Below are 25,181 nucleotides of genomic sequence, written 5' to 3' on the forward strand. Positions count from 1 at the left end.
GAAATCACAAAAGAAATCCGAACAGTTGAAAAATAGTACACCATTTGATAGAACGACCGAATCGATTCAATCGAAAGAGTCACATTATTCCGAGAATTCCAAACCAAAGTTTGCGTATAGACAATTCTTGGATTGGTTGATAAAAGACAAAAAATTAGTAGAAGCAAAATTAAATGACATTGTAGAAAGATGTGATCCTGTGCAATCCGAAAAGGTGTCACCACAACCACGAAACCAAGATAATTTAAATGCTAATAAACGATTTCCAATTCACAAATGGAAAATTCGATACGATGGTGCGGATAACGGCCGTCGATTGAATGATTTTCTTCGTGAAGTCGCATTTAATGCTAGATCAGAAGGTTACACAGATGATGAATTATATAATTCAGCATATCACTTATTTTTGGGAAGAGCAAGATCGTGGTACATGGAGGTGAATGCTCAAAATGAATTGAGAACGTGGGATAATCTAGTAACAGAGTTGAAGAGAGAATTCTTACCACCGGATCTAGATTATTTTTATGAACGCCAAGCGCATCTTAGAAAACAAGGAGCGAAAGAGCGATTTCAGGATTACTATTCAGATATGACACGTGTTTTCCGAAGTATGACTACCCAATTGGAGGAGAATAAACGATTCCAGATTCTTTTTCGTAACCTCCGTTCCGAGTATAAAAATGCAATGCTTGCAGCTAACATTACAACGATCGCTAAAATGCGAGAGTTTGGGAAAAACTTTGATTCCATCAACTGGCAGTGTTATACACGTATTGAGAAAGAAAACTCGAGAGGGTTTAAGCGTAATGAAAATCAAGTTAATGAGATAGCAACGGATAAGAGAGACAACAATTTCCGACAGTGGAATAAGAGAGAGAACGCTCAGAGAGATCCCAAAGCTTTGAGCAAATTTTCTGAGTACAAGAAAATTCTCCCCGCTCAACAACAAAGGTCATATCGAAACACACAATCACAGTCGGTGAACCAAGCACAAACACGTCATTTTCAAGAACCCCAACCTGGTCCGAGTAGAAATCTGAACACAATCGAGAAAATTTTGAAATCATATGTACCAATTAAAAAGGGAACCTGTTTTAACTGTCATGAATATGGACACAATTTTCACCAATGTTCGAAAGAGAAAAAAATATTTTGCGAAACTTGTGGTTTCCCAGGTTTCATAGAAAAGGACTGTCCTTATTGTCCACCAAAAAACTTCGAGAAGACTGCTCTATGAGGCAGAGGAGTCAAACATCATTTCCCGAAAGGCCTCATTCTGATAGAAGTGACATAAGTAATATCCTTGGACAACGCGGTTACTATCCTGTACAGTCTGTTCCACAGTGTGACAAGGAGGCCAACACAATTTTTCTCCACCCACACGGTGATAACAGACCGTTTGTTAGAATCGATTTGCTAGGGATGAAACTTTTAGCTCTTCTAGACAGTGGTACAAATAGAAACATTTTGGGAAGAGGTTCCGAAAGAATAATTGCAAACTTGATTCTTTCATACATACCATCAAATTTAACCTTAGTTACAGCTGAAGGACATCCAGTAGAAGTGTTAGGAGAAATTGATATTCCAGTTTCATTTAATGGAATAACGAAATTTGTATCGTTTGTTGTCGCTCCCTCATTAAAGCGACCATGCTATCTAGGCATGTCGTTTTGGGACGAATTCGGAATTTACCCATCACTCCGAGATTCATTCATTGAAGTGATAGATGAAATCGAAGATCACGGAGAAGATGAATTATCACTCAGAGAGCAAGAAGAACTGAACGAAGTCAAAAAGTTATTTTTAGTACCCACTCCTGGAGATATAGGTTGTACTAAATTACTCGCACACTCTATTGAAATCAAAGATGAGTTTCGAAACCAACCTCCAATACGGAAAAACCCATACCCATGGAGCCCTGAAACACAACGTAAAATCCATCGAGCATTAGATAACATGATCAGAGACGATATTGTTGAATCATCACGATCAGAATGGGCACAACCTGTGGTCCCAGTTGCGAAGCGAGGTAGCGAAGATGTGAGGCTATGTCTCGATGCGAGGAAATTAAACGAGCGTACGAAACGTGATGCTTATCCACTTCCTCATCAAAATCGCATTTTAAGTCGATTGGGATCATTCAAGTATTTAACAACCATTGACCTTAGTCAAGCATTTCTTCAAATTCCCCTTAGCGTAGAATCTCGTCCATATACAGCCTTTTCGATCCCTGGACGAGGACTTTTCCAGTTCAAAAGATTGCCATTCGGACTAATGAATAGTCCTGCGACATTGAGCAAATTAATGGACAGAGTATTGGGATTTGGAGAACTCGAACCTAATATTTTTGTATATTTGGACGACATTGTTGTCGCTAGTAGAACCTTCCAAGAACACATCAAAAATTTAAAAGAGCTAGCTAAACGTTTGCGAATTGCAGACTTACGAATAAATTTAGAGAAGTCCAAATTTTGTTTGCCGGAATTGCCTTATTTGGGATACATCCTATCCAAAGACGGTATAAGACCCAATCCCGATCGCGTACATGCGATTGTTGCGTATGAGGTGCCCAAATCCGTTCGTGCACTACGCAGATTCCTCGGTATGGTCAATTATTACCGACGGTTCATTGACCAATTTAGTGCACTTACCGTCCCGCTCACTGATTTGCTCAAAAACCGACCAAAGACAGTGACGTGGACGAATGAAGCCGATAAGTCATTCCGAGCCATTAAAGAAAAATTGATTAGCGCCCCAGTGATGGCGAACCCCGATTTTGGACTACAGTTCACTGTGCAAACAGACGCTAGCGATCATGCCATAGCGGGTGTTTTGACACAGGTACAGAATGGTGATGAGAAGGTGATTGCATACTACTCTGAAAAATTGAAAGGAGCTGAGCTCAATTACCATGCCGCAGAAAAGGAAGGGTTGGCAGCTCTCAGATGTATAGATAAATTTCGGTGTTACATCGAGGGTACTCAATTCACTCTGGTGACTGACTCGTCAGCCTTGACTTTCATAATGCGTTCGAAGTGGAGGACGTCCTCTAGATTGTCGCGGTGGAGCATCGAACTTCAGCAGTACGATATGGTGCTCAAACATCGTAAAGGGAAAGAGAACGTTGTACCAGACGCATTGTCAAGGTCACTGGAGATCTCAGAGATAGAAACCAGAGATAATTGGTACTCTCGACTGTTCATTTCAATTCAGCGTGAACCCGAGAAGTACATGGACTTTAAACTTGAAAAGGGAAAGCTTTATAAGCTTGTTTCCTCGCAATCTGATGTTTTAGATTACACCTTTGATTGGAAATTGTGTGTTCCAGAATCGTCGCGCAAGGACATTCTGATGAAAGAACATGATAATTCATTCCATATTGGATATGAAAAAACGGTTGAGAAAATCAAAAAGCGTTATTATTGGCCACGTATGGCCGCGGACATAAAGAAATATGTACTCAATTGCGATATTTGCAAACGGATCAAGCATTCGACAACGTCTGTTGTTCCCGAAATGGGCAACCAGCGTGTTACGACCAGACCTTTTCAGATCCTAACAATGGATTACATCCAATCTCTCCCGAGAAGTGCTCGAGGCAATACCCATTTGCTTGTTCTCATGGACGTATTTTCAAAATACTGTCTGTTGATTCCCGTTCGGAAAATTTCTTCAAGCAGCGTTTGTGAAAACGTTGAACAGTTGTGGTTCAGACGGTTGTCTGTTCCCCAATTTATAATAACCGACAACGCAACAACATTTCTATCCAAAGAATTTCAAGAAATGCTCAATAAATATGAAATCCAACATTGGGCCAGTGCGAGGCATCATAGCCAAGCAAACCCCACAGAACGAGTAAACCGCACGATCAATGCGATGATTAGGAGCTACGTACGGGAAAATCAAAGAGTATGGGATACGAAAATATCTGAAGTGGAATTTGTGTTGAATAACACAATCCACTCTACTACAAAATATACACCTTATCGAGTGATCTTCGGACACGAAATCGTGACGAAAGGAACCGAACATCTACTACAAGATGAAGATGATTGCTCTCCAGAGGAGAGATTAAAGCGATTGAAAACAATCAGTAAAACTGTTTACGAAAATGTGACTATTCATTTAAAGCGAGCTCACGAGACTACTAGAAAGAAATATGATTTAAGACATAAACGCTACTCACCGATTTTCGATATAGGTCAACGTGTCTATATGACGGCGCCAGTGGTTGTATGGTTAGCGTAACAGCCTCACAATCCGATCGGCCTGGGTTCAATCCCAGCTGGCGTCGTTGGGATTTTCTGAGGCGAAAAATCTCTGGTTACGTCTTCCTTCGGAGCGGAAGTAAAAGAAGTTGGCCCGGCTCATGAGTTGTTGAGTCTGATAGGTAGGAACAGGTGGAGTCGCCTCCCTGATGTCGGTGATTGGCACTAAAGTGGCGGAAATAGGCCGACGAAAAATAAGCGAAGATATATATAACGTGTCTATAAAAGGACTTTCCGTCAATCCTCAGCTAGGGATAATTTCAACGCCAAATTAGGGGAAGTGTATGAACCCTGCGTTATTCTTTCTCGAAAAGGATCCAGTTCCTATGAAGTTGCAGATCTTAAAGGGAGAAACCTCGGTGTTTTCTCAGCAAGTGATTTAAAAGCCTGAAAATGAAATGAATAATTTATTTTTCCGCCATGTAGCGTGTGTAAAATTGTGAGCCGAATTTAAAACTTATACCCATGGTAATTTATCTCTCGTGGATATTTGCTGATTCGACTCAGTTAAACAAATATTGTCCAGTAAACTTATTATTTTCCAGGAAATAATGGAAATAAGAGAAATATGGAACATTTCCATAGCCATATTGGTGTCCTCCATTCAAGCGTAAGGTGCGCATAAATCCGGAATCTGAAAAATTAAGAAAATATTAAAACTATTATATAATTAATTTCAATAGAATAATTTTACTGTGCCAAATAATGCATACTTACCATCCATATATGATTATCAAAAAAAATCTAATCGTTGTGGTACCAATAGTAGAGCAGTAATGCTAGGAATGAACGCGTACCAGCCAGAGTTAATTAGACGACGCGATAGACAAATCTTCGATAGCACTGCCTCAATACAATAGAACTAACGCCATCACACACACTTTTACAATATCCAAGGACGTAGCCTTCAAGGTCGTCTGGGATGTGGGTGATTTAAAATGAAGTGAAGTATTGTGATCAACTTACGATCAGCACACTAACCTGATAAATTTCCAACAACCCATAAATACAGAAGTTGATTTGCTTCTGTTTACGAATTACTCGAATAAAATTGTGAGATGAACCATTACGAAATGATCTTTGGCCAATAATTTAATTAATCTGGATAGCATACGTTCTCACAGACGCGCGTATAATTGATTTGTAAACCGAACCGAATCGCATGAATCCATAGCTAACCGTATTCGTATTGCTCTAGTACGTCGCGGTTGTGTAATAGATTGTCTATTGCTCTCCAGTAATTAAACTCTGAGAACGGACTCCGCGTGTGATAATAAACTATATTGCACCGATTAAAAGTTCATGACTTACATGACTTAATGATTATCATATTTTGTACCGGTACAATGAAAGACAATTTAATATTAAATACTTGTTATATTTTTTTGTTATTTATCAACTTAATATTTATAAAATATAGTTCTGCATTTAATTTATTTGTTATTCTCATGTCTCTTTGTTAAGTTAAAAGGAGTTTGCTACTATTGTTATACTTGTCTTTAATTATGCGGTTCATTTGTCCGCTGATTGTTCGTTTTTTTGTTTGCTATTAGTATTGAAGATTGTTTTACTTGTTTAGTAATTGATGATTACTGGTACAGGTGCGGCACTGTAATGATTATTAGAGGTTTTCCTTAAAAAAAAATATTAATTTCATTAATATTTTTTTTTTACTCGAGCGGTGCGGTAGTGTGACAAGTCACTTGTTGGGTCTTGCTGTCTGTTGAAGTTTATCCCGCCCATGGTGTTTATTAAGGACAAAAAAAAGGAGAAAACACACATCTATAGAAAAAAAATAGCTAAATAGGGTCCTTCGCATAAAATTAAAAAACATATACTTATTTCCTAAACTATATTTCGATAAATAAAACCTAAAATAAAATTGAAATAACAGATTAAAAAATAGCTATTTAAGGGTTAAAAGAAAGACGGCACATAGTCATACACAACACGAATTAAGGATTATATACAGCACAAACAACATTACACGACACATTAAAACATCGCTGCGGTTGGTAGTGCTGAAGGCGATGAAAACCAACCCGGATTTGGCGGGTCGTAGAGGTTCCGGTTGGAGCGAGTCGGGACTTGTCTGAACCACGCGATAGAGACTAGACGTGTCTTCAACTACCAACGAAAAGTAAATCCGCGACGATTCAGTGGAATTGTAGTTTCTACGAAGTCCTTTCACAAAAAAGGAAGTATCATTCCGCACAAACCTAAACCGAACTAGCGGTTTGTGGCGGTCGCGTACAGTGGCGCACCGTCGTGTCGAAGAGGTTGAGTCGTGAGGGTTGGCATTATCGTCAAAACCCCAGAGCGCGGTGTGGCGTGGCCGAGGATCCGTACCGGCACCCTGAACGACGAACGAGAGGACAAGGCGGCGACGATCCGAATCTCCGCCAAACAGGAGAACCAACGCAGGACCGAGGGAGTATCAGCGGCGGTCAGAACCTACGCCGAAAGCCGTGGCAACGCAGGAGCGCGGCAGAACCAGCGGCGGGCCCTGACACGACACAATACACACATGTGAGTATTTGTAAATCTGAGTAGGAGTTAGGGAATTAGGGCAGACAATAAATAGAATAAAGACCGTCTCTTTAGGAATCTATAACGTGTTGTTTTCCCTTTTCTGAGAAACCTAATTTGGCTGAAATTGAGCCGACCCTGGGAGGGAAAAGAAGGAGTACATGCGGGCAGCTGGGCGTAGCAAGCCTTTGTTACAAAATATTGAGCGAAGGTAATTATAATCAAGCATGGGAAGTGCTGACAGAACAGAATGAGAATCACACATTCGATGACTGTTAAGCCTGCCCAAGATGTCCACTGAATCGCACAAGGATTTACGAAAACTGCTTAATGAAGCAACCCGCCATGTTGAGAGTTTGCGTTATCTACAACAAAACCTCACTGGTATATCTGAACATATGGTTGTATATCTAATTGCCAATGCTCTCTGAAGAGAGGCGAATTGCCAAGATACAAACCGAAGATTGTGTTTCTCAAATCTAGATGTCAGATATTGGAGAATTGTGAGAATGCAACTCAATCGTCAAGATCACCGAAACCGAAAGCTGTTCCTATTCCTGTTAAGCTGCCAGCAACGAGAAGCCACGCTGCTATCACGAAACCTGCCGAAGAAAAACGCTTGTGCTTTCTGTGGTGGTCAGCATCTGAATTTTCAGTGTAACAAACTGAACGATCTATCTGCTGCTCAGAGAATTGATAAGGTAAGATCACTTGGAATATGCTTTAATTGCTTTCGAAACGGACACCGTTCTAAACATTGCCCTTCGCTGAAGACGTGTCGTAAATGCCAGAAGCGACATCATACGCAATTGCATGACATTGCAGAAGTTGTAAACCGCGGTGTAAGTTTGAATGCTGCTATTCCAAAAGAATCACAACCGTCAGCCGAGGTTTCGAGTGCAATCACACCGAATATACCACCAGTTTCTACGACCTGTTCCTATAACTGCACTCACGATACGCTAAGCGGTAAGGTAAGATCACTTGGAACATGCTTTAATTGCTTTCGAAACGGACCCCGTTCTAAAGATTGCCCTTCGCTGAAAACGTGTCGTAAATGCCAGAAGCAACATCATACGCAATTGCATGACATTGCAGAAGTTGTAAACCGCGGTGTAAGTTTGAATGCTGCTATTCCAAAAGAATCACAACCGTCAGCCAAGGTTTCGAGTGCAATCACACCGACTATACCACCAGTTTCTACGACCTGTTCCTATAACTGCACTCACGATACGAAAACGGTGCTATTGCTCACAGCTTTGATTTATGTCTTTGACAGAAATAACCATCCTCATCTGTGTCGCGTACTGTTAGACAGTGGGTCACAAGTTAATTTCATCACCGAACAAATGTGTGCTCCCTTGGCCGAGTGGTTAGCGTCATAACTAACATGCCGGGTGTTCGGGTTCGATTCCCGTTCTGGTCGGGGGAATTTTTCGTCAAAGAAATTTCCTCCGACTTGCACTGTGATCACGCGTATTCTAGAGCTTGCCACTCAGAATGCATTCAAGGCGTGTTATTTGGCATAGAAATCTCAACTAAGTACTAATAAAAATGACGCAAGTAATACTACGTTGAGACGGCGAAGTTCCTCTAGGAACGTTAGTGCCATTGAAGAAGAAAGAAGAAGAAGAACAAATGGCTAACCAATTAGCTATTCCGAAGAAAAATGCAAATGTCTCGATTACTGGGATCAACGCTTTGCGAACGCTCGCACGCGACAAGATTACTGTGCGCTTTTGCTCTCGAAACACTGAATACCGAAACTAAATCGAATGTTTGGTGAATCCGAAGGTGACCGGAATGATCCCCACGAGTAAATAGATATTGCGCATTGGAAAATACCGAGCGGTTTTGCACTAGCCGACCCTGAGTTTCACCTGCTAGCTAAAGTGGATTTGCTCATTGGGGTAGAAATGTTTTTCGAACTAATGAAACCGGAAAAGTTGATCCTTGCAGAGAATTTATCACAATTGAGAGAAACATTCTTAGGATGGGTTGTAGCTGGTGTTGTCTCAAATACATTGGACACACAACACTCGAATCTAGCATCTATTGAAGACGTTGATAGCAGAATGGACCGATTTTGGGAAATCGAAGATGTTCCGAACGTAAGTGAATATTCAGCCAAACAAAAATGGTGCGATAGGTTTATTGTGAAGTTGCCATTAAAAGAGAATGCTTCAGATCTGAATGACTGCCGTGCACTAGCCCTGAAACGTTTTGCACGTGATCCAAATTTGCGAGACCAGAATAAAGATCTCATCCATGAATATGAAACTCATGGTCATTGTAAAGAAGTTGAAATGGCAAACGAAACATCAACCGAGAACAAATATCATCTGCTACATCATGCAGTTCTACGTCCAACCAGTAGTAGCACTAAATGTAGATTAGTGTACGACGCGAGTGCGAAATCGTCTCCTGCATATTTATCGCTCAATGATGTGCTTATGGTTGGTCCTGTAGTGCAGAGCGATTTATTTTCGATTATACTACCCTTGGGAAATATCGGTACGTGTTATCGTTTGACATAGCGAAAATGTATCGCCAGATGACATGTTGCTCCAGATGACAGATCATATCAAAGCATATTCTGGAGAGAAAATCCATCCGATCCAATACGAGTGCTTCAGTTAAACACTGTTACCTACGACACAGCAACCGCACCATTTCAAGCCAGCCGCTGCTTGATGAAACTCGCCGACGAAGCTGCTGAGAAGCCTACTGCAGCTCGTGTTCTGCCAGAAGATTTTTATATGGATGATGCATTATCTGGTGGTGATTCACGACGCCGTAGAGATTCAGTTTCAATTACAAACATTGCTGTGTAAAAGTGGTTTCGCCATCCACAAATGGTGTTCAAATTCCGAAGAATTGTTATCGAACATTCCTGAAAAATTCCGATAGAAACAAATGCCGATTCCGGAACATGAAGCGAACGGAGTAATTACGTTACTTGGATTACTGTGGGATCCACAGAATGACCTCTTCTTCATAGCGAATTCTTTCCGACAAGAGACGACGAACGATACCATTTCTAAGAGATGCTTTTATTCTGAAGTATCGAAACTGTTCGATCCGATTGAATTAATAGCTCCAGTCATCGTGACAGCGAAACTGTTGGTTCAACAGTTGTGGAAAGTGAAACTCGAATGGGACTAGCCAGTGAACAATGAGCGATTGCTCGAATGGATGGATCTGAAAACGGAATTGCCACTGCTATCCCGTATTAACGTTCCTATACGTGTTACGTTCGACAACGTGGTGTCATATTCGCTTCATGGATTTGCAGACGCATCTTCAGTTGCTTATGGTGCTTGCATATATTTACATAATGAATTGTCGATGGTTCCGCCAAACTACGCTTGCTAAGTAGTAAATCAAAGGTAGCATCGCTTCACGATCTTTCGATTCCGCGGAAGGAGCTGTGTGCTGCACTTTTGCTCACATGATTGTTATAGCGTGTAGTTTCTGCGCTGAAAATGGTACTCCGAGAAGTCGTGCTATGGTCAGACAGCACGATTGTTCTATCCTGGATGAGAAAACCGCTTGATCAGCTCCAGCAAGCTGTGCGTAATCGCATCGCAGAAATCCGTAATTTCACTGCAGATTATCAGTAGTGTTACATACGATCCCAATCGAACCCAGCTGACATCGTTTCACGAGGTCAGCTACCCGAAGCATAAAGCCAGAACTACCTCTGGTGGAATGGACCGAAATTCCTGGAAGCTCCGAAGTATCCCGTTGATGATATGGCAGAAGTTCCAGATCAGTTCCTGCCTGAGGTGGTAGTTTGAGTAGCAACGTCAATCCAAAAGGTAGAGCCATTCCCTTTTCTGCACAAATATAGCAGTTTTCGCAAGCTTCAACGAATTATGGCCAACATCATTCGGTTTATCGACAACTGCCGACAGAAAAATCCGATTGTCCGTAGAATGTCATGTCTTCACACGATCAACGAGCTACGACGGGCAACTGAAACGATAATCAAAATATTGCAACATGAATATTTGAAGGATGAGATTCGACGGATTGAATCGAATCAACCGTGTAAACGTATTGGAAACTTTATCGGGATGGACTTCTTCGAGTTGGGGGCAGATTGGATCGTTCCATGTTGCCCTTTGCCTCCAAGCATCAAATAATTCTGCCCGATAAGAATCCAATTACTATGGCATTCATAAAGATGATGCACGAAGTGTTACTCCATGTCGGCCAAACTGGTCTTATCAATGCCATTCAGCAGCGATATTGGCTTCTTAACGCTCGGTCTACGGTGAGAAAAGTAACCCGCAATTGTATTCGATGCTTCAGAACCAATCCAGCCGATTCTACCCAGCTTATGGGCATCCTGCCAAGATCATGAGTTGTTCCGTCCACACCATTTGCCGTGACTGGTGTCGACTATGCCGGTCCAATTTTGGGTGAAGGAAGAAGTGCGATGTCCAAGGTTGATTAAGGCATACGATACAGTTTATTTGTGTATGTCCACAAAGGCTGTACATTTGAAAGCTGTATCCGATCTTATTGTCGATGCTTTCATCGCTTCTCTTAAACGACTGATTGGACGACGAGGATTAGTACAACAGTTACATTCCGACATTGCCAATTGTCGAGGGGCTCAGAATGAACTTCATGAAATTTACCATCAATTCAGAGACCAACAAGTCTGCAGTCAAATTAAACAGTTTTGTCAGCAACGCGAAAATGAGCGGCATTTTATACCACCTGATGCTCCCGAATTCGGCGGACTTTGGGAAGCAGCAGTCAAGTCCACGAAAACACATCTCAAAAGAATTGTCGGAGCAGCAAGGTTGACATTCGAGGAATTGACTACCATGCTAACCGAGATAGAAGCAGTTTTGAACTCCCGATCTTTGTTCACTATTTCTACACATCCCACAGATCCTCAGGTAATAACACCAGCACATTTTTTGATTGGCCGTCCTCTTGTTGCTTTAGCTGAACCTTTTTTGGAAAATATTAAAGCCACCCGTTTAGATAGATGGCAGCACCTACATTTCTGGCGCGCATGGACCCGGGATTATCTGAACACTCTCCATCCTCGAAAGCAAAATCTCCGAATGATGCCTAATCTTCGGCCAGGAATGATCGTCCTTCTCTAAGACAAAAATCAACCGCCACTCAGTTGGAAACTGGGTCGCATAACATCTGTATATCCGGGTGCGGATGGTCTAGTTAGAGCAGTAGATGTCTTCACTAATGGATCAACCTATAGGCGTCCAATAACCAAGGTTTCGGTGCTACCAATCGATTATAATTCAACTACTTCTGATGATTAAATTCAGCGAGTGTCATTGATGTGATACATTACCCGGGGGAGAATGTTCGGTCTAACGTCGAGCAAATGAAACCGAAATATAAGCCACACCCACAGGAAGAGAAGAATCGCGAACACACATATACAACGACAAATCTGAGCGCCGAAAGCAACGCGTGCGCAACAATGAAGATTTATTGAGTTAGTTTTTTGCCTACCGAAACGACGTATTTTTGACTCGAAGTTTAGTTTTGCGTACCGAACCGACAAAGTGTTAAAAGTTATTCTAGCTATCGAACCGACAACGTGTTATAAACATTGAACTAATAAAGAATATTGTTAAAGGTTCAGTGTTTTTTATCCGACCAAATCAAGTGAAATTTAATACAGTCCACATTTGAAAACCGAAACCCAAGAACCGACCCCGAACAGTTTTTTTTATGAATATTTTTTCACTCGAAAATGGTCCTACAAAAAGTGACAGAGTGATAGAAGTGGCAGAGTTTTAGGAAAATAATTGAATTTTCAGAAAAAAATACTGAAAAAATTATTTTTTGAAATTCTACACTAAAAAAAATCGATTTCAAAAACTAAAAGTCATCTCAGATTTTGATTAAATGGCAGATAAATGGTAGATAAATATCAAAACTAACAAAAACTTTTTCAAGATCTTTTCTCGAAAATGCATTTGTAATCCTTGCAAATCCTGGAGATCACGGCTTGCCTAATGTTGCCAAACAATGTCACACTTTTCTTTGTTGAATTCTGATGATTATGCAGAAACAAAATAATGCTATTTATTTTCGTCACTTTATATTTGCTGCCGGTCACGACTGGTAATTTTCAAACAACTGCAGAGCAATTTTATTCATCCGTTAGGTATCTATACAATTCATATATTATTGTGATATCTACAGTGACTTACAGTGACTCTTAATAGATACCTAAATCTACAACAAATATTCGATACCAGACCGACCGATCAAGAGATTTTTGGAAGATGGCTATTGTTTGAGAGCTGTCGTTGCTCTTTGAATTGAAACATATTGTATTTGACAACAAAAACAAGCTGAAAACTGTACTTTAGCATCCAAGGGTCACCATAAATCCATTTCTGCCTGTTATTGATTTTTTCTGTATCTATACACCAAAAAAAAAAGAAAAATTTTTGAGAAAAAATCTTGAAAAAGTTTTGTTATGAAAACTTTTTTGCCTCAAATATGCACAAGTATGGAAGAGTTGTAGGGCACATATTTATCTGCAATTTAGCTACCATTTCATCAAAATCTGAGATGACCGTTTTGAGAAAATCGACTTTTAGTTTTTGAAATCGATTTTTTTCAGTGCAGGATTCCAAGAAATATTTTTTTAGTATTTTTTCTTTAGATTGAATTATTTTCCTCAAACTCCTACATAGATCACTTTTTTTGTAGGATTTGCCATTTTCGAGTAAACAAAAAATATAAAAAAATGACCAAAAATATATAGCCATATGTTAGTCTAGATAAATTTTCTGAAAATTAAGTATGCCAAGTTGTTTAATTAGGTAAGGTCTTCATGCCCAGAAAGTTTCATTAGGTTCTGAGAGGGTCATGCCAATCCCATAGACAAGTTGGCGCGAAATCCGTCTATTCTTCTTTGAAAAAATATTACACTTGCGAAAAAATGGATGTTGTTTTCGTTATTATTGATCATATTTGTTTTTCATAGTTTGCATGAACTCGGGACCAAGGGCGCTATGTTTTTTTTTGTATTTTCTCTTGAAAGCTAAGGTTTTTTTTACATATTATACCCAAAAATCAGACAGGTTTTTTTTTTGTTTTTGAGTTATGATTTTTCAAAATTAACTTATTTTTTTCTCCGTCCAATATTCCTATGCGGCTGGTTACCCTAATGGAAAAGTAATAAAATGCGGGTCTAATGTTTTGCGTTAAAAAACAAAATTATCAAGTTTCTCGAAAATCTGAGAACCACTATATCGGTTTGGCATGGAATGGCTGTATATAGATAGATTACATTCAACACTAGTCGCAGTTACTAAAACAGTATAATAACCAACCATTCTTAATCTTTACAGCAAGTCAGATCATGAGAACGTAACGAAAACAGCTACTGGGAGCGGTTCCGACCAAGATCGAGATGTCATCAACATATCCAGCAGCTCGGAAGATATGAACGATGCACATAGCGCTGATGAAGACATTATGCAAACCTCTCAAGAAAATACGGGCCCGCGTTCTGAGTTGAATTCGAATTGTGACGAGGAAAATGTATTAATGGTAGATAACGAAACTTCCCAGGAACCAGAGTTAGCGACGCAAAAATCTCACGATGAAACACTTGATGAACAAGTAACTACTTCAACTTCATCAATATCAAATGAAAATAAAACAGTCGAAAGAGAACAACATTCGCGAGGGAGAATGCTTGCTCAAGAAGCAAGGAACAAAGGCAGTAAAGATCCCCAGGCTGAAGATTTATCGGTACAACAGGATTCAGTTGACGAAAATGAACATGGTCAGGCCACAGAAAAACCATCAACAAGTGGAGCTAGAGATTTGTCAATGATTGGAAATGAGCGATCCGAACAACAATCTTCGAATTCAGAAATGCAGGTGTCTTCACCAAGCAGAGAAAAAGCATTCAAATTGAAACAAGAGAAACAATTTCTTGGCAATCCAAAGAATGCACATGAAGTGGACGTTCCGGCTATGAATCTTTCGGTAAAACCAGACGAAGCACATGGAGCCAACAGAAAAAATAGCAAAAGCGATGAGAGTGATGACTCTGCAGTTCTCAATTTATCTACTGTTCAAACTGCTGATCCAGTGCAAGTTGTAGAACCGGCACATAAACCGATAATACCTGAACATGAGCACTGCCATGAACTCACAGCGGACGATAATAGTGCTGGTACGCATAAGCAGGAAATACCACCTGAACTTTGTTCTGAAGAAGATGTCGGGGGTACAACTTCAGAAACAGAAAGACCCAACCAACCAACGGAAGACAATTCCAAAACTAAAAGAACCATCCTTACTAAAGCATTAAGAACCGATTCTGGTGAATCTACAGAATCTCCTCATACACCTAGAAAAACAAGACGGTTATCGAGTGATAGTCGGGAAGCTTCAATTAGTACACCTAAAAGTAACATTAAAACAAGACGCATGTCTGCCATGGAGAGAATAGATGAAGTAGACACCACTCCTACAAAACGAACCACTAGGGCTTCTTCTGTTGCGCCAGATGGGGAATCTCCAAGTGTGTCGCTTGCCAGGAGTAGGAAACATGCGTCAATGACAAATCTTGCAACGCCAGAAGTCGCCCCATTAACTCCCAGAAGATCAACAAGGGCCTCGTCGATGGCGAAAGAATTGTCGGAAAAGGTTCCATCCAGTAGAAAAAGAAAAATATCCGAAACAACACCAGATGTAAAAACTGTATCGCCGGAGAAAGCCAAGGATAGTTTTATTGATGACGGCCAGTCAGAAAAATCCGCCACAAGTATGAGTGGTCGCCACAGCAGACGTCGCCGTCTTTCCATATCTAAGCCAACACTTGAACCGTCGATATCTGAGGAGTCAATAACTGGAGTGGCACCAACGGAATCATCGCCCTCTACAAGTAAAGTTGAAGAGGAATCTTTCGTTGATTACTCAACCAACAGACGACTTACGCGATATCAATCAGCAATTGTAGAAAAATCTCTCACCATGGTTCGGAAAATGAGTTCGGTTCAGAAAGATTCCGATCACAATGTTTCCCATGAGGACCATGACAGTGAACCAGAGTCTGTTGCATCGGTTAATAGCGATACGTCGAAACGTTCGACGCGTTCGAAGGGTAGTCATCAATCAAAGAGTAAATCGCAGAGCAATAGAGGAAAGGTCAATGTGGACAACATTGCGGGACGATCCTCGAGATCATCAATTTCGAAAAAAAATAACAGTGATGCGGAATCAGTGGATAACGAAAGCCCACAGAAAAAGCCCACATTGGATGCTATTTCAGAAGAAGCCGGTAAGTGCGCATGATTCGATTCCAAATTTTTTTTTCCATAAAACATGTTTCAATATTTCAGAACCACTTGCCAGCAAGAGTAAGCGAAGAGGTAGACCTAAGAAAAATCAGGCAGAATAGTATTTTCTGCCAGAGTATTTGGATCAATTATTTGTCGTTTCAAATGATTTTTTTGCTTGAATCGTGAATTAAAATTCCCATAATAAAATGTTGTGTTAATTTTCTATTTATGAACCTTTATTTTATTTATTAGAGATTACCGTGAAGCTCCCTTATACCAGTCAGTGTATAATTCACTTGATCACTTGACATAAAATACTGTATTTCACACTAGCTACCTCATTTCATCTGATAAATTATTTTTGTGTATACTTGCAAATCTAGAACTATTCGAAAAGATAGCAACAAAGTACTATTAGTTACACCTAATTGAATAGGTTTCAACCAAATTTGTTCGTCGCTTTGTCATTCACCATATTCATTTTTTACCCTTCAGCAAAGTGGCTAACAACATCACAGTTGTTATCAATTTACAATGATCGTATGTTCCTGGAGTTTCGTAATAAGTGTTCCTATTATGGTAATAGTCGATGTCACATGGAAAAAGTGTTGATAGAATACAAATAATACTTCAATATTTTTTAAATAAAACTATGCCTCTAAATCTTTTTCCTAGTATGCAATACTATGTCATTGATTCTACACTCGGCAAAATAAGAACACTCCTGGAGGTCATTTTACTACAGGAAAAAGTTTTGATTGAATGAAAAATTTCGCTTTTTCTTATGAATACTTTTTCAATAATGCGATTATTCCCAAATCAGAAGGCAGTTTTGAAAATTCCAATAAATTCTGTACAAGACTCATTATTTATTATCCATTATTCGGAAATGTATGACTATTTTTTGCTTTTGCTTTGATCATGAGAATCTATCAAAGCAAGAGCAAAAATAAGGCATAAACTAGGCAAAAATTTGACTTTCTCTTACGATAATCATCGCCAGATTTTGTGCCACATAATTTCAATATGCAAAGAACATCAGCCAATTATTTGTATTCAAAATTAAAAAAGGACTTCCGGATAATAATCTGAGAGAGGATACATTCAATTAACTACAAATCAAAAAAGAATTAATAAGCATTACAAGTTCCAGTTTTGACTTATACTCTGTTAATGAGAAATTATTGGTTTTTTCTAATATCCGGTATCCGGCCGGATACCAAATATTGACCGGATAGGCAGTTTCATTTCTAGATAAGACTGTTGTTATGTGCTTCCCGGTTGTAAAATAACTCCTTCTCCTCGTTGCTAGGTCACTCTGCTAGCTGACAGGAGAATCGCAAAGGCGTGAGGGTGGTGATGCAGTTTTCGCTTCTTTTCAGGAACTGAACAAAGGATATTAACATATTCACCTAAGATTCAATTTACAACAGAGTGGATCAAACAAAGGGCCCTATTAGAGAAATCGAGATAATTCATTGAAAAATTTTGTATTTGTTTTCATAATAGGTGAAACAAACATTAAAAAGCACCGTCGATGGAAATTATTTAATTTGTATACTATGTATACTATACTATGTAATGAATGAACCAATTTTTCCAAGAAACAATGTATGATATGCTACACCATTCATAGAGAACATTTCCAGCCTTTATCATTACCGTCCGATAATTATGCTTTCTGCAGAAACATTTGATACGGCTAGAGTAAAACTTCATTTCAGACTTAAGAAACTGGGTTGGAAAAATTGGTTCGTTCATTACATACAGGGTGGGCCATTTAAAGTGGAAGGATTTGTTTTTGCAATAGCAAAGTAAAGAAGTGGAATTTTAAATTATTTTTTTTAAATTAATTTATTTTGGTCCAAGGAGATTTGTTCTAACTACTTTTTGATTATGATATCTCGTAAATGACCGCCTCTGGCCTTGACCGCAAAATGTGCCCTTTTTTCGGCATTTTCCATCACTTTGCCCAATGTTTCGGCCGATATGGCAGCAATTTCTTGTCGGATATTGTCTTTCAGCGCAGCCAGGGTCCTTGGTTTACCAGTGTATACCTTGGATTTTAAATATCCCCATAAAAAAAAGTCAGGAGGCGTCAAATCAGGTGATCTCGGTGGCCAGTCATAATCGCCGTTTATCGATATTAATCTTCCGGGGAACATTTCGCGCAATAATTTGGTCGTGGCAGCCGCTGTATGGCATGTAGCGCCGTCCTGTTGGAACCAGTAATTGTCCAATTCATTTTCACGAACAAATGGCAATAAAAAATCGGTTATCATTGTCCGATAACGCTCCCCATTTACGGTTACCGTTGCTCCATTTTCGTTTTCAAAGAAGTACGGGCCGATGACTTTATCGGCATAAATGCCACACCACACAGTAACTTTTTGGTCGTAAAGAGGTTGCGTTTCGATGAATTGAGGGTTTTCAGTAGCATAAAACCGACAATTTTGTTTATTCACTTCTCCATTCAAGTTGAAATGCGCCTCATCAGACATTATGATTTTTTGCCAAAAGCCACGTTCATTTTTGGCTATTTTGATGGTCCATTTCGCAAAATCAAGTCGACGTGGTAAGTCAGATGGGTTAAGTTGTTGAGCCATTTGAATTTTATACGGAAACATTTTCAAATCAAAACGAATTATGCGTCGGAGAGTGGTTCGAGCGATGCCTAACTCTTGCGAACGATGGCGACCTGATGTCGATGGAGTCTCTGCAACACTGGCTCGAACGGCATCAATATTCTCGTCGAAACGTCTTGGTCGTTGTCTGGACAGATGACTGGCATTACCAACACTACCAGACGATATAAATTTGGCATATAATCGACGTATAGTGTTGTCTCCAGGCGATGTTTTAACTTTATTTTTCCACGCACGTTTAGTTAACACAATTGAGAAGTTATTTTGAATGTACAGCTGAACAATTTCAGCGCGTTGTTTAGGTGTGTATTGTTCCATGGTTAAAATTGTACTGAAATGACGCTTCCAACGCGGTATGACATTTGTTAATCTGACATATCTGTCAAAAGTTATGGGGTTGCCAGATGCTTCCACTTTAAATGGCCCACCCTGTAGTATACAAATTAAATAATTCCCATCGATACACCGTCGATGGAAATTATTTAATTTGTATACTATGTATACTATACTATGTAATGAACGAACCAATTTTTCCAAGAAACAATGTATGATATGCTACACCATTCATAGAGAACATTTCCAGCCTTTATCATTACCGTCCGATAATTATGCTTTCTGCAGAAACATTTGATACGGCTAGTGTAAAACTTCATTCCAGACTTAAGAAACTGGGTTGGAAAAATTGGTTCGTTTATTACATAGTATAGTATACATAGTATACAAATTAAATAATTTCCATCGTCGGTGTTTTTAAATGTTTGTTTCACCTTTTATGAAAACAAATACCGCTATAATGTGGCTCGAGCAGTTTTTCAATCGGTCGACGTGGTGCCAGATTGGCACAGCCCAGTTTCATATTTTTTCGAGCGGTTATAAGCACCATGTGGACCGAGCAACGGAAAGTGCTACAAAAGTGCCGGAATGTTACCCCGCCTTTCCACCCATAGGCAGCAATGCCTATAGTTTCAGCCATAATTGTACACGATTACTTGTACAGAGCGAAACGGCATCACTGATCGAGTCTTTTCTCTTTCTTTCATGATAAAGACAGTTTGTTCAAAACAATAAAACGGAGAATGGAATGGATCGAGAATCAAGTTTCGTAGGTACGACAAGATTTGTTGTTTTATTTAAATATCAATCATGATGAATTTTGTGTTTTTCAGCTTTTCTGAACAACATCACAGATTGGAAGACCTACATAATGCAGCGAGCAAAACACAACAGCAGCAAGCAGTTGTTCGACTTATTCCATGAATGGGCCCCCACGAATCGGATATTTTATTTCGAAGAAAAATGAATGAAAATGCAACAGTTGCAGACGAAAACGGCAGTATTTATTTGTCGATGCTCGGAAAAATGATATGCATCCTGAGCATATCCGTAAAGTTATTCGTGGTTATAGTGATATGAAGAGAACCGTGCGGAGAGTTTTGCAGTGATGAACTTGTATGCTAACGTTCCGGTGCTGCATCATATCGTCTCGTGATGTGCGGTTAGAAATAAGACCGATGCCGTTCCAACGTATCCAACGATATACTGATAGCGTGTAGGAACCAGAACAATTGAAGGTTATCAAAAATGATTCAAGGTCAATTCCTGCGAACATGACAACAGCTTTTGACTGAAGTGGCGTGTTTCAACACAAAAAGTAACCACCACCAGCATCGCTATGTGGATGTATAAACGGATCCTATATACTATGACTTTCATCATGACATAGTCCCCGGATATTGTTCATGGGAGGTCTAAATTTTCACCTATTACCAAGGACCGTTAGGTATGAGCATTGGTTTCTATCGTTGTCACATATTCAATCGATTTATGCTTTGTTTCAGTATTGAAAATTGGAATGATTGCGATAGCATTTTGTCAGCCCATTCGCGCTAAATGATTGCTATTTGTGTAATAATATGCGAAGATGTTTATATTATTGTGAAACTCGCAAAAATATTTCGAGATAGACGAGCGGTCTTCGTAAGTTAGGTGATTTTGAGATAACGTGAGATAACGATTATAATTGTTACATTTTTCATATTGCCCAAGAATGATTTCTTCATTCGTCGCGACAGTACGCAGAATACCAGAGGATGTCACGGATTGATATTATGGAACTGATGAATTGTAATACTGAACGCTATTCCGGTAGGGAATGATCGGTAGACAATCAAACAAAATAGTAACGAAATTAAATTTAAAAATAAATTTAATTATATGTATTTGTACATTTTACTTTCTATTTGATCATACTTGAAAATAAATATAGTCATAATAAGGGTCGAGTAGTTTCGCATTCGGTCGATTGGCACAGTGTTGGCCCGTATTTGGTTGTCAAACACGAAGGATAGGTCGACAAAATCATTGCAAAATGGTACGATGTCGGTACCGATGGGCCCTATTATAGAAATCGAGGCGATAAGAATTTTGCTCGTTAGCTCTATATTACTATTATAGAAATCGAGCAATTCGATAGCACCGAGCAAGTGATAGCTATCGATGCAAGTGTCAGAACTTTTCGAGTTGTTTGGTTCGCTTGTTGCATATCTTCAGCGAATTATTTTGTTTTGGTTTGCGTCCCTGATATTTTCCTTTGGGAAACGTTTCAGAAACGCTTCAATATATGCAATTTGCAACACATGTTCGTTTGTTTTGATCAGCATTTATTTTACTGTGCTGCCAGAATAGTGTATACAAGGTAAGTGTTCAGTCCAGCATGATTTATATTAATCATGTTATAATTTACAATGCAGAATTTACTTCCAGCGCATATTTCAGTGGCTGAAGATAAGTGGCGGAAGAAAATAAAACCAAATCACCACCAGTTTGAACGGCTCGTTGATCCAATGAAAGCGAATGTAGACATTGCTCGTTGTTTTTGAGGAGGCAGTTCTAATATAATCCCGGTGTAAGAAAAGTTAGAGGAATTCAGAGAGGAGCTTAATGCACTGAGACCACCAATGCATCTTGGTTGGTAGAAAGTAAGTATTTCTTTTACGATACACATAACTTTCATAAATAAACTTTATCATACTCTTTGAATTTCTTTCAACCGAATTTCCTACCTAAAAATTGCTTACCCCTACTAGCATACATTAGTACGTTATTTTTGGGAGCAATTTTCTTTTTTATTGCTATACTATGCCAAACTACACCACTTTCACTACAATAGATCAAACTAATGGTCGCAGTGGTCGCAATGCTCCTATAGAAGATTCCAAACTTTCTATACCATATGCTAAAGCTATCCTGCAAAACAATAATGATTTTATTTAAATTACAGGTTTGGATTGACATGAGGGGAAACGTAAAGAAAACACTAGCACACAACAAGCGAGAATTTAGAGCAACAGGTGGTGGCTCCAATACAATAAAGCTATTGACGCCGCTACAACAAGAAATCGACGCTAAAAGAGAATTACATGTTGCATTACATGAATAACAAAAATTTGTTTTGCTAAAGAAAAAGTGAAATTCGTGCGTGACTCTTTTCGGAATTCCATAGATTGCAGTCATGAAAATGCACGAATAAGTTCATTTTCTGATAATTATATTTTTTTGTAAAGCAACTTGTTCCACGCTGTCGTTTCTATTACACATGCATGCGTGCTTTACGCTTATTAAGCTTTATTCTTTGAGGGAATATCAATTTACTCCAAAACATAACCATATTAACACTTTTGGAAATACATTTTCATAGCAGATGCCTCAAAAAAAGATTTGGCATCTTTTCTATAGTGCTTCGTGAAACATTTCGAACTTGTTTCAAAATATTTTATCACAACCGCTGACATTCGAGCTTGCTAACGAATCGAGCAGTTTTGCTCGATTTCTATAATTCCAGATTTTACTCTGTGTGATAGTGATAGTGATTGTATCGAATCCTCGATTCGATTTCTATAATAGGGCCCGATGTCGACATTATTTTCTGGGACCAATTTGGCACAACAAAGTAGAGTGGGAGGTTTGACTTGGTTATTGAATACGAAGGGTAGGTCGATAAAATCATTGCAAAATGGCACGATATCGGCACCGTTTGTTGGGACCGATCTGGCACAACAATGTAGAGTGGGAAGTGTCAGAACTTTTCGAGTTGTTTGGTTCACTTGTTGCATATCTTCAGAGAATTATTTTGTTTTGGTTTGCGTCCCTGATATTTTCCTTTGGGAAACATTTCAGAAACGCGTAATTATATGCAATTTTCAACACATGTTCGTTTGTTTCAATCAGTATTTGTTTTACTGTGCAGCCAGAATAGTCTATAAAGGGTAAGTGTTCAATCCAGCATTATTCATCATGTTATAATTTACAATGCAGAACTCACTTCCAGCGCATATTTCAGTGGGTGAAAATGAGTGGACAGACAAATCACCACCAGTTTGAACGACTCGTTGAACCAATGAAAGCGAATGTAAACATTGCTCGAGGTATTTGTGGAGGCAGTTCAAATAGAATCCCGGTTAAGGAAAAGTGGGAGGAATTCAGTGAGGAGCTTAATGCACTGAGACCATCAATGTGTATTGGTTCAGAATGGCAGAAAGTAAGTGTCTTCTACGATACATAAAACTTCATAAGTAAATTTTATCGTATTCTTTGAATTACTATCAACCGAATTTCCTACCTAAAAATTGCTTATTCCTGCTAGCGTACATTAGTAGGTGTTACTTTTGTCAGCAATTTTATTTTTTACTAGCTGACCCGGCAAACTTCGTTCTGCCCAAAATTTGTTTTTTGTTATCAATACCTTCAAACATTCACGTTTTCTTACTAAACGCAAGTTCAAGACTCCAATCGCCGAACTGTTCATTGATTGATCTTCCAATCGACCCCGTTGAATTTACCGTTTACCAAAAAAAATCCTAGTACTTCTACCAAAACTCATCATTATAATATCAGATTATTTTCAGATACAATTCTCGTTCAAGATTTTTCAACTACTTGCAAATAACATGTTTCTAAGTTACATGGAATGAATGTTTGATACAGAAAATATGACAGAATAAAGACAGACCCCTCCCCTCTTCAACCCTTAGAGAGGAGGAGGAGTGTTTATTCACATGCCAAATTTGGCTCCATTTGCTTGATTAGTTTTCGAATTATGCAGAAATTTGTTTTTCATTTGTATGACAGCCCACCCTCAGAGAGACGGGAGGAGTGTCTATTCCCCATAGAAACGTTTTATGTCCTCTGAATCCTTGACATGCCAAATTTGGTATTTTCTTGATTAGTTTTCGAGTCAAGCAGAAATTTTGTCTTTCATTTGTACGGCAGCTCCCTCTTATAAAACCTCCATAAACCTAATTTGGTTTCGTTTGCTTCATTAATTCTCAAGTAATGCAGAAATTTGTTTTCATTTGTCTGGCAGCACCCCCAGAAGAGAGGGTGGAAGAGTATCTTACCACCTTAGAATCATTTATTGCACCATAAAACCTCCACATGCCAAATTTGGTTTCAAATGCATGATTAATTCTCGGGTAATGCAGAAATTTGTGTTTCATTTGTATGGCAGCCCCCCTTAAAGAAGGAGAGAAGCGTCGATTCACCATAGAAACGTTTCGTGTCCCCTAAAACCTCCATATGCATAATTTGGTTTCGTTTGCTTGATTAACTCTCGAGTAATGCAGGAATTTGTGTTTCATTTGTATGGCAGCCCCCCCTTAGATAGGGGGAGAAGTATCTAACCAGCTTAAAAACATTTATTGCCCCCTAAAACTTTCACATGCCAAATTTCGTTTCGTTTGCTTGATTAATTCTCGAGTAATGCAGAAATTTGTGTTTCATTTGTATGGCAGCCCCCCTAAGAGAGGAGGGTGGAGTGTCTAACCACCATAGAAAGATTTATTGCATCCTAAAACTTTCGCATGCCAAATTTCGTTTCATTTGCTTGATTAATTCTCGAGTAATGTAGAAATTTGTGTTTCATTTGTATGGCAGCCCCCTCTTAGAGCGTGGAGGGGTCTCAAACTGTCATGAAAACCTTCCCCGGCCCCAAAAACCCCTACATACCAATTTTCGGGCCCTATTATAGAAATCGAATCGAGGATTCGATACAATCACTATCACTATCACACCGAGTATAATCTGGAATTGTAGAAATCGAGGAAAACAGCTCGATTCGTTACTCTGCTCGAATGTCAGTGGCAGTAATGAAATATTTTGAAACGAGTTTGAAATGTTTCACAAAGCTCTATAGAAAGGATGCCAAATCTTTTTTTGAGACATCGGCTATGAAAATTATAAATATCTATATTTCCAAAAGTGCTAATATGGTTATGTTTTGGCGAAAACTGATATTCTCTCAACGAATGAAGCTTAGTAAACATAATGCATACATGGATGTGTAATAAAAACGACATCATGGAACAATTTGCTTTACAAAAAATACAGTTATTAGAAAATGAACTTTTTCATGTATTCTCACAACTGCAATCTAT

At 39.1% G+C, this 25,181-nt stretch overlaps 1 protein-coding gene and 1 long non-coding RNA gene across 4 annotated transcripts in view; both read left to right on the plus strand.

The window, feature by feature from the left end:
• LOC129775976 (uncharacterized) overlaps nucleotides 1-16,338 on the plus strand; it is a 45,792-nt gene extending 29,454 nt beyond the window's left edge. The window contains exons 9-10 of the mRNA XM_055781281.1: nucleotides 14,159-16,104; nucleotides 16,166-16,338. Of these exons, the coding sequence (XP_055637256.1) occupies nucleotides 14,159-16,104; nucleotides 16,166-16,224 (2,005 nt within the window). The 3' untranslated portion in view covers nucleotides 16,225-16,338. The remainder of the gene's footprint in view (nucleotides 1-14,158; nucleotides 16,105-16,165) is intronic.
• A 3,338-nt stretch (nucleotides 16,339-19,676) lies between these two features.
• LOC129777497 (uncharacterized) lies at nucleotides 19,677-23,189 on the plus strand. 3 transcript variants are annotated; one of them, XR_008743250.1, is made up of 6 exons: nucleotides 19,677-19,727; nucleotides 19,798-19,856; nucleotides 19,917-20,530; nucleotides 20,589-21,445; nucleotides 21,514-21,728; nucleotides 22,031-23,189. It is a non-coding gene; the product is annotated as an uncharacterized LOC129777497 (long non-coding RNA). The 3 variants fall into 3 exon arrangements; XR_008743251.1 differs by lacking the exon at nucleotides 19,677-19,727 and having other exon boundaries at nucleotides 19,739-19,856; nucleotides 20,589-20,727; nucleotides 20,797-21,445; nucleotides 22,031-23,187; XR_008743249.1 differs by lacking the exon at nucleotides 19,677-19,727 and having other exon boundaries at nucleotides 19,739-19,856.
• Nucleotides 23,190-25,181: the final 1,992 nt, after the last annotated feature.

This window comes from Toxorhynchites rutilus, chromosome 3 (assembly GCF_029784135.1).
Source record: "Toxorhynchites rutilus septentrionalis strain SRP chromosome 3, ASM2978413v1, whole genome shotgun sequence".
NCBI classification, from domain to species: Eukaryota; Metazoa; Arthropoda; class Insecta; order Diptera; family Culicidae; genus Toxorhynchites; species Toxorhynchites rutilus.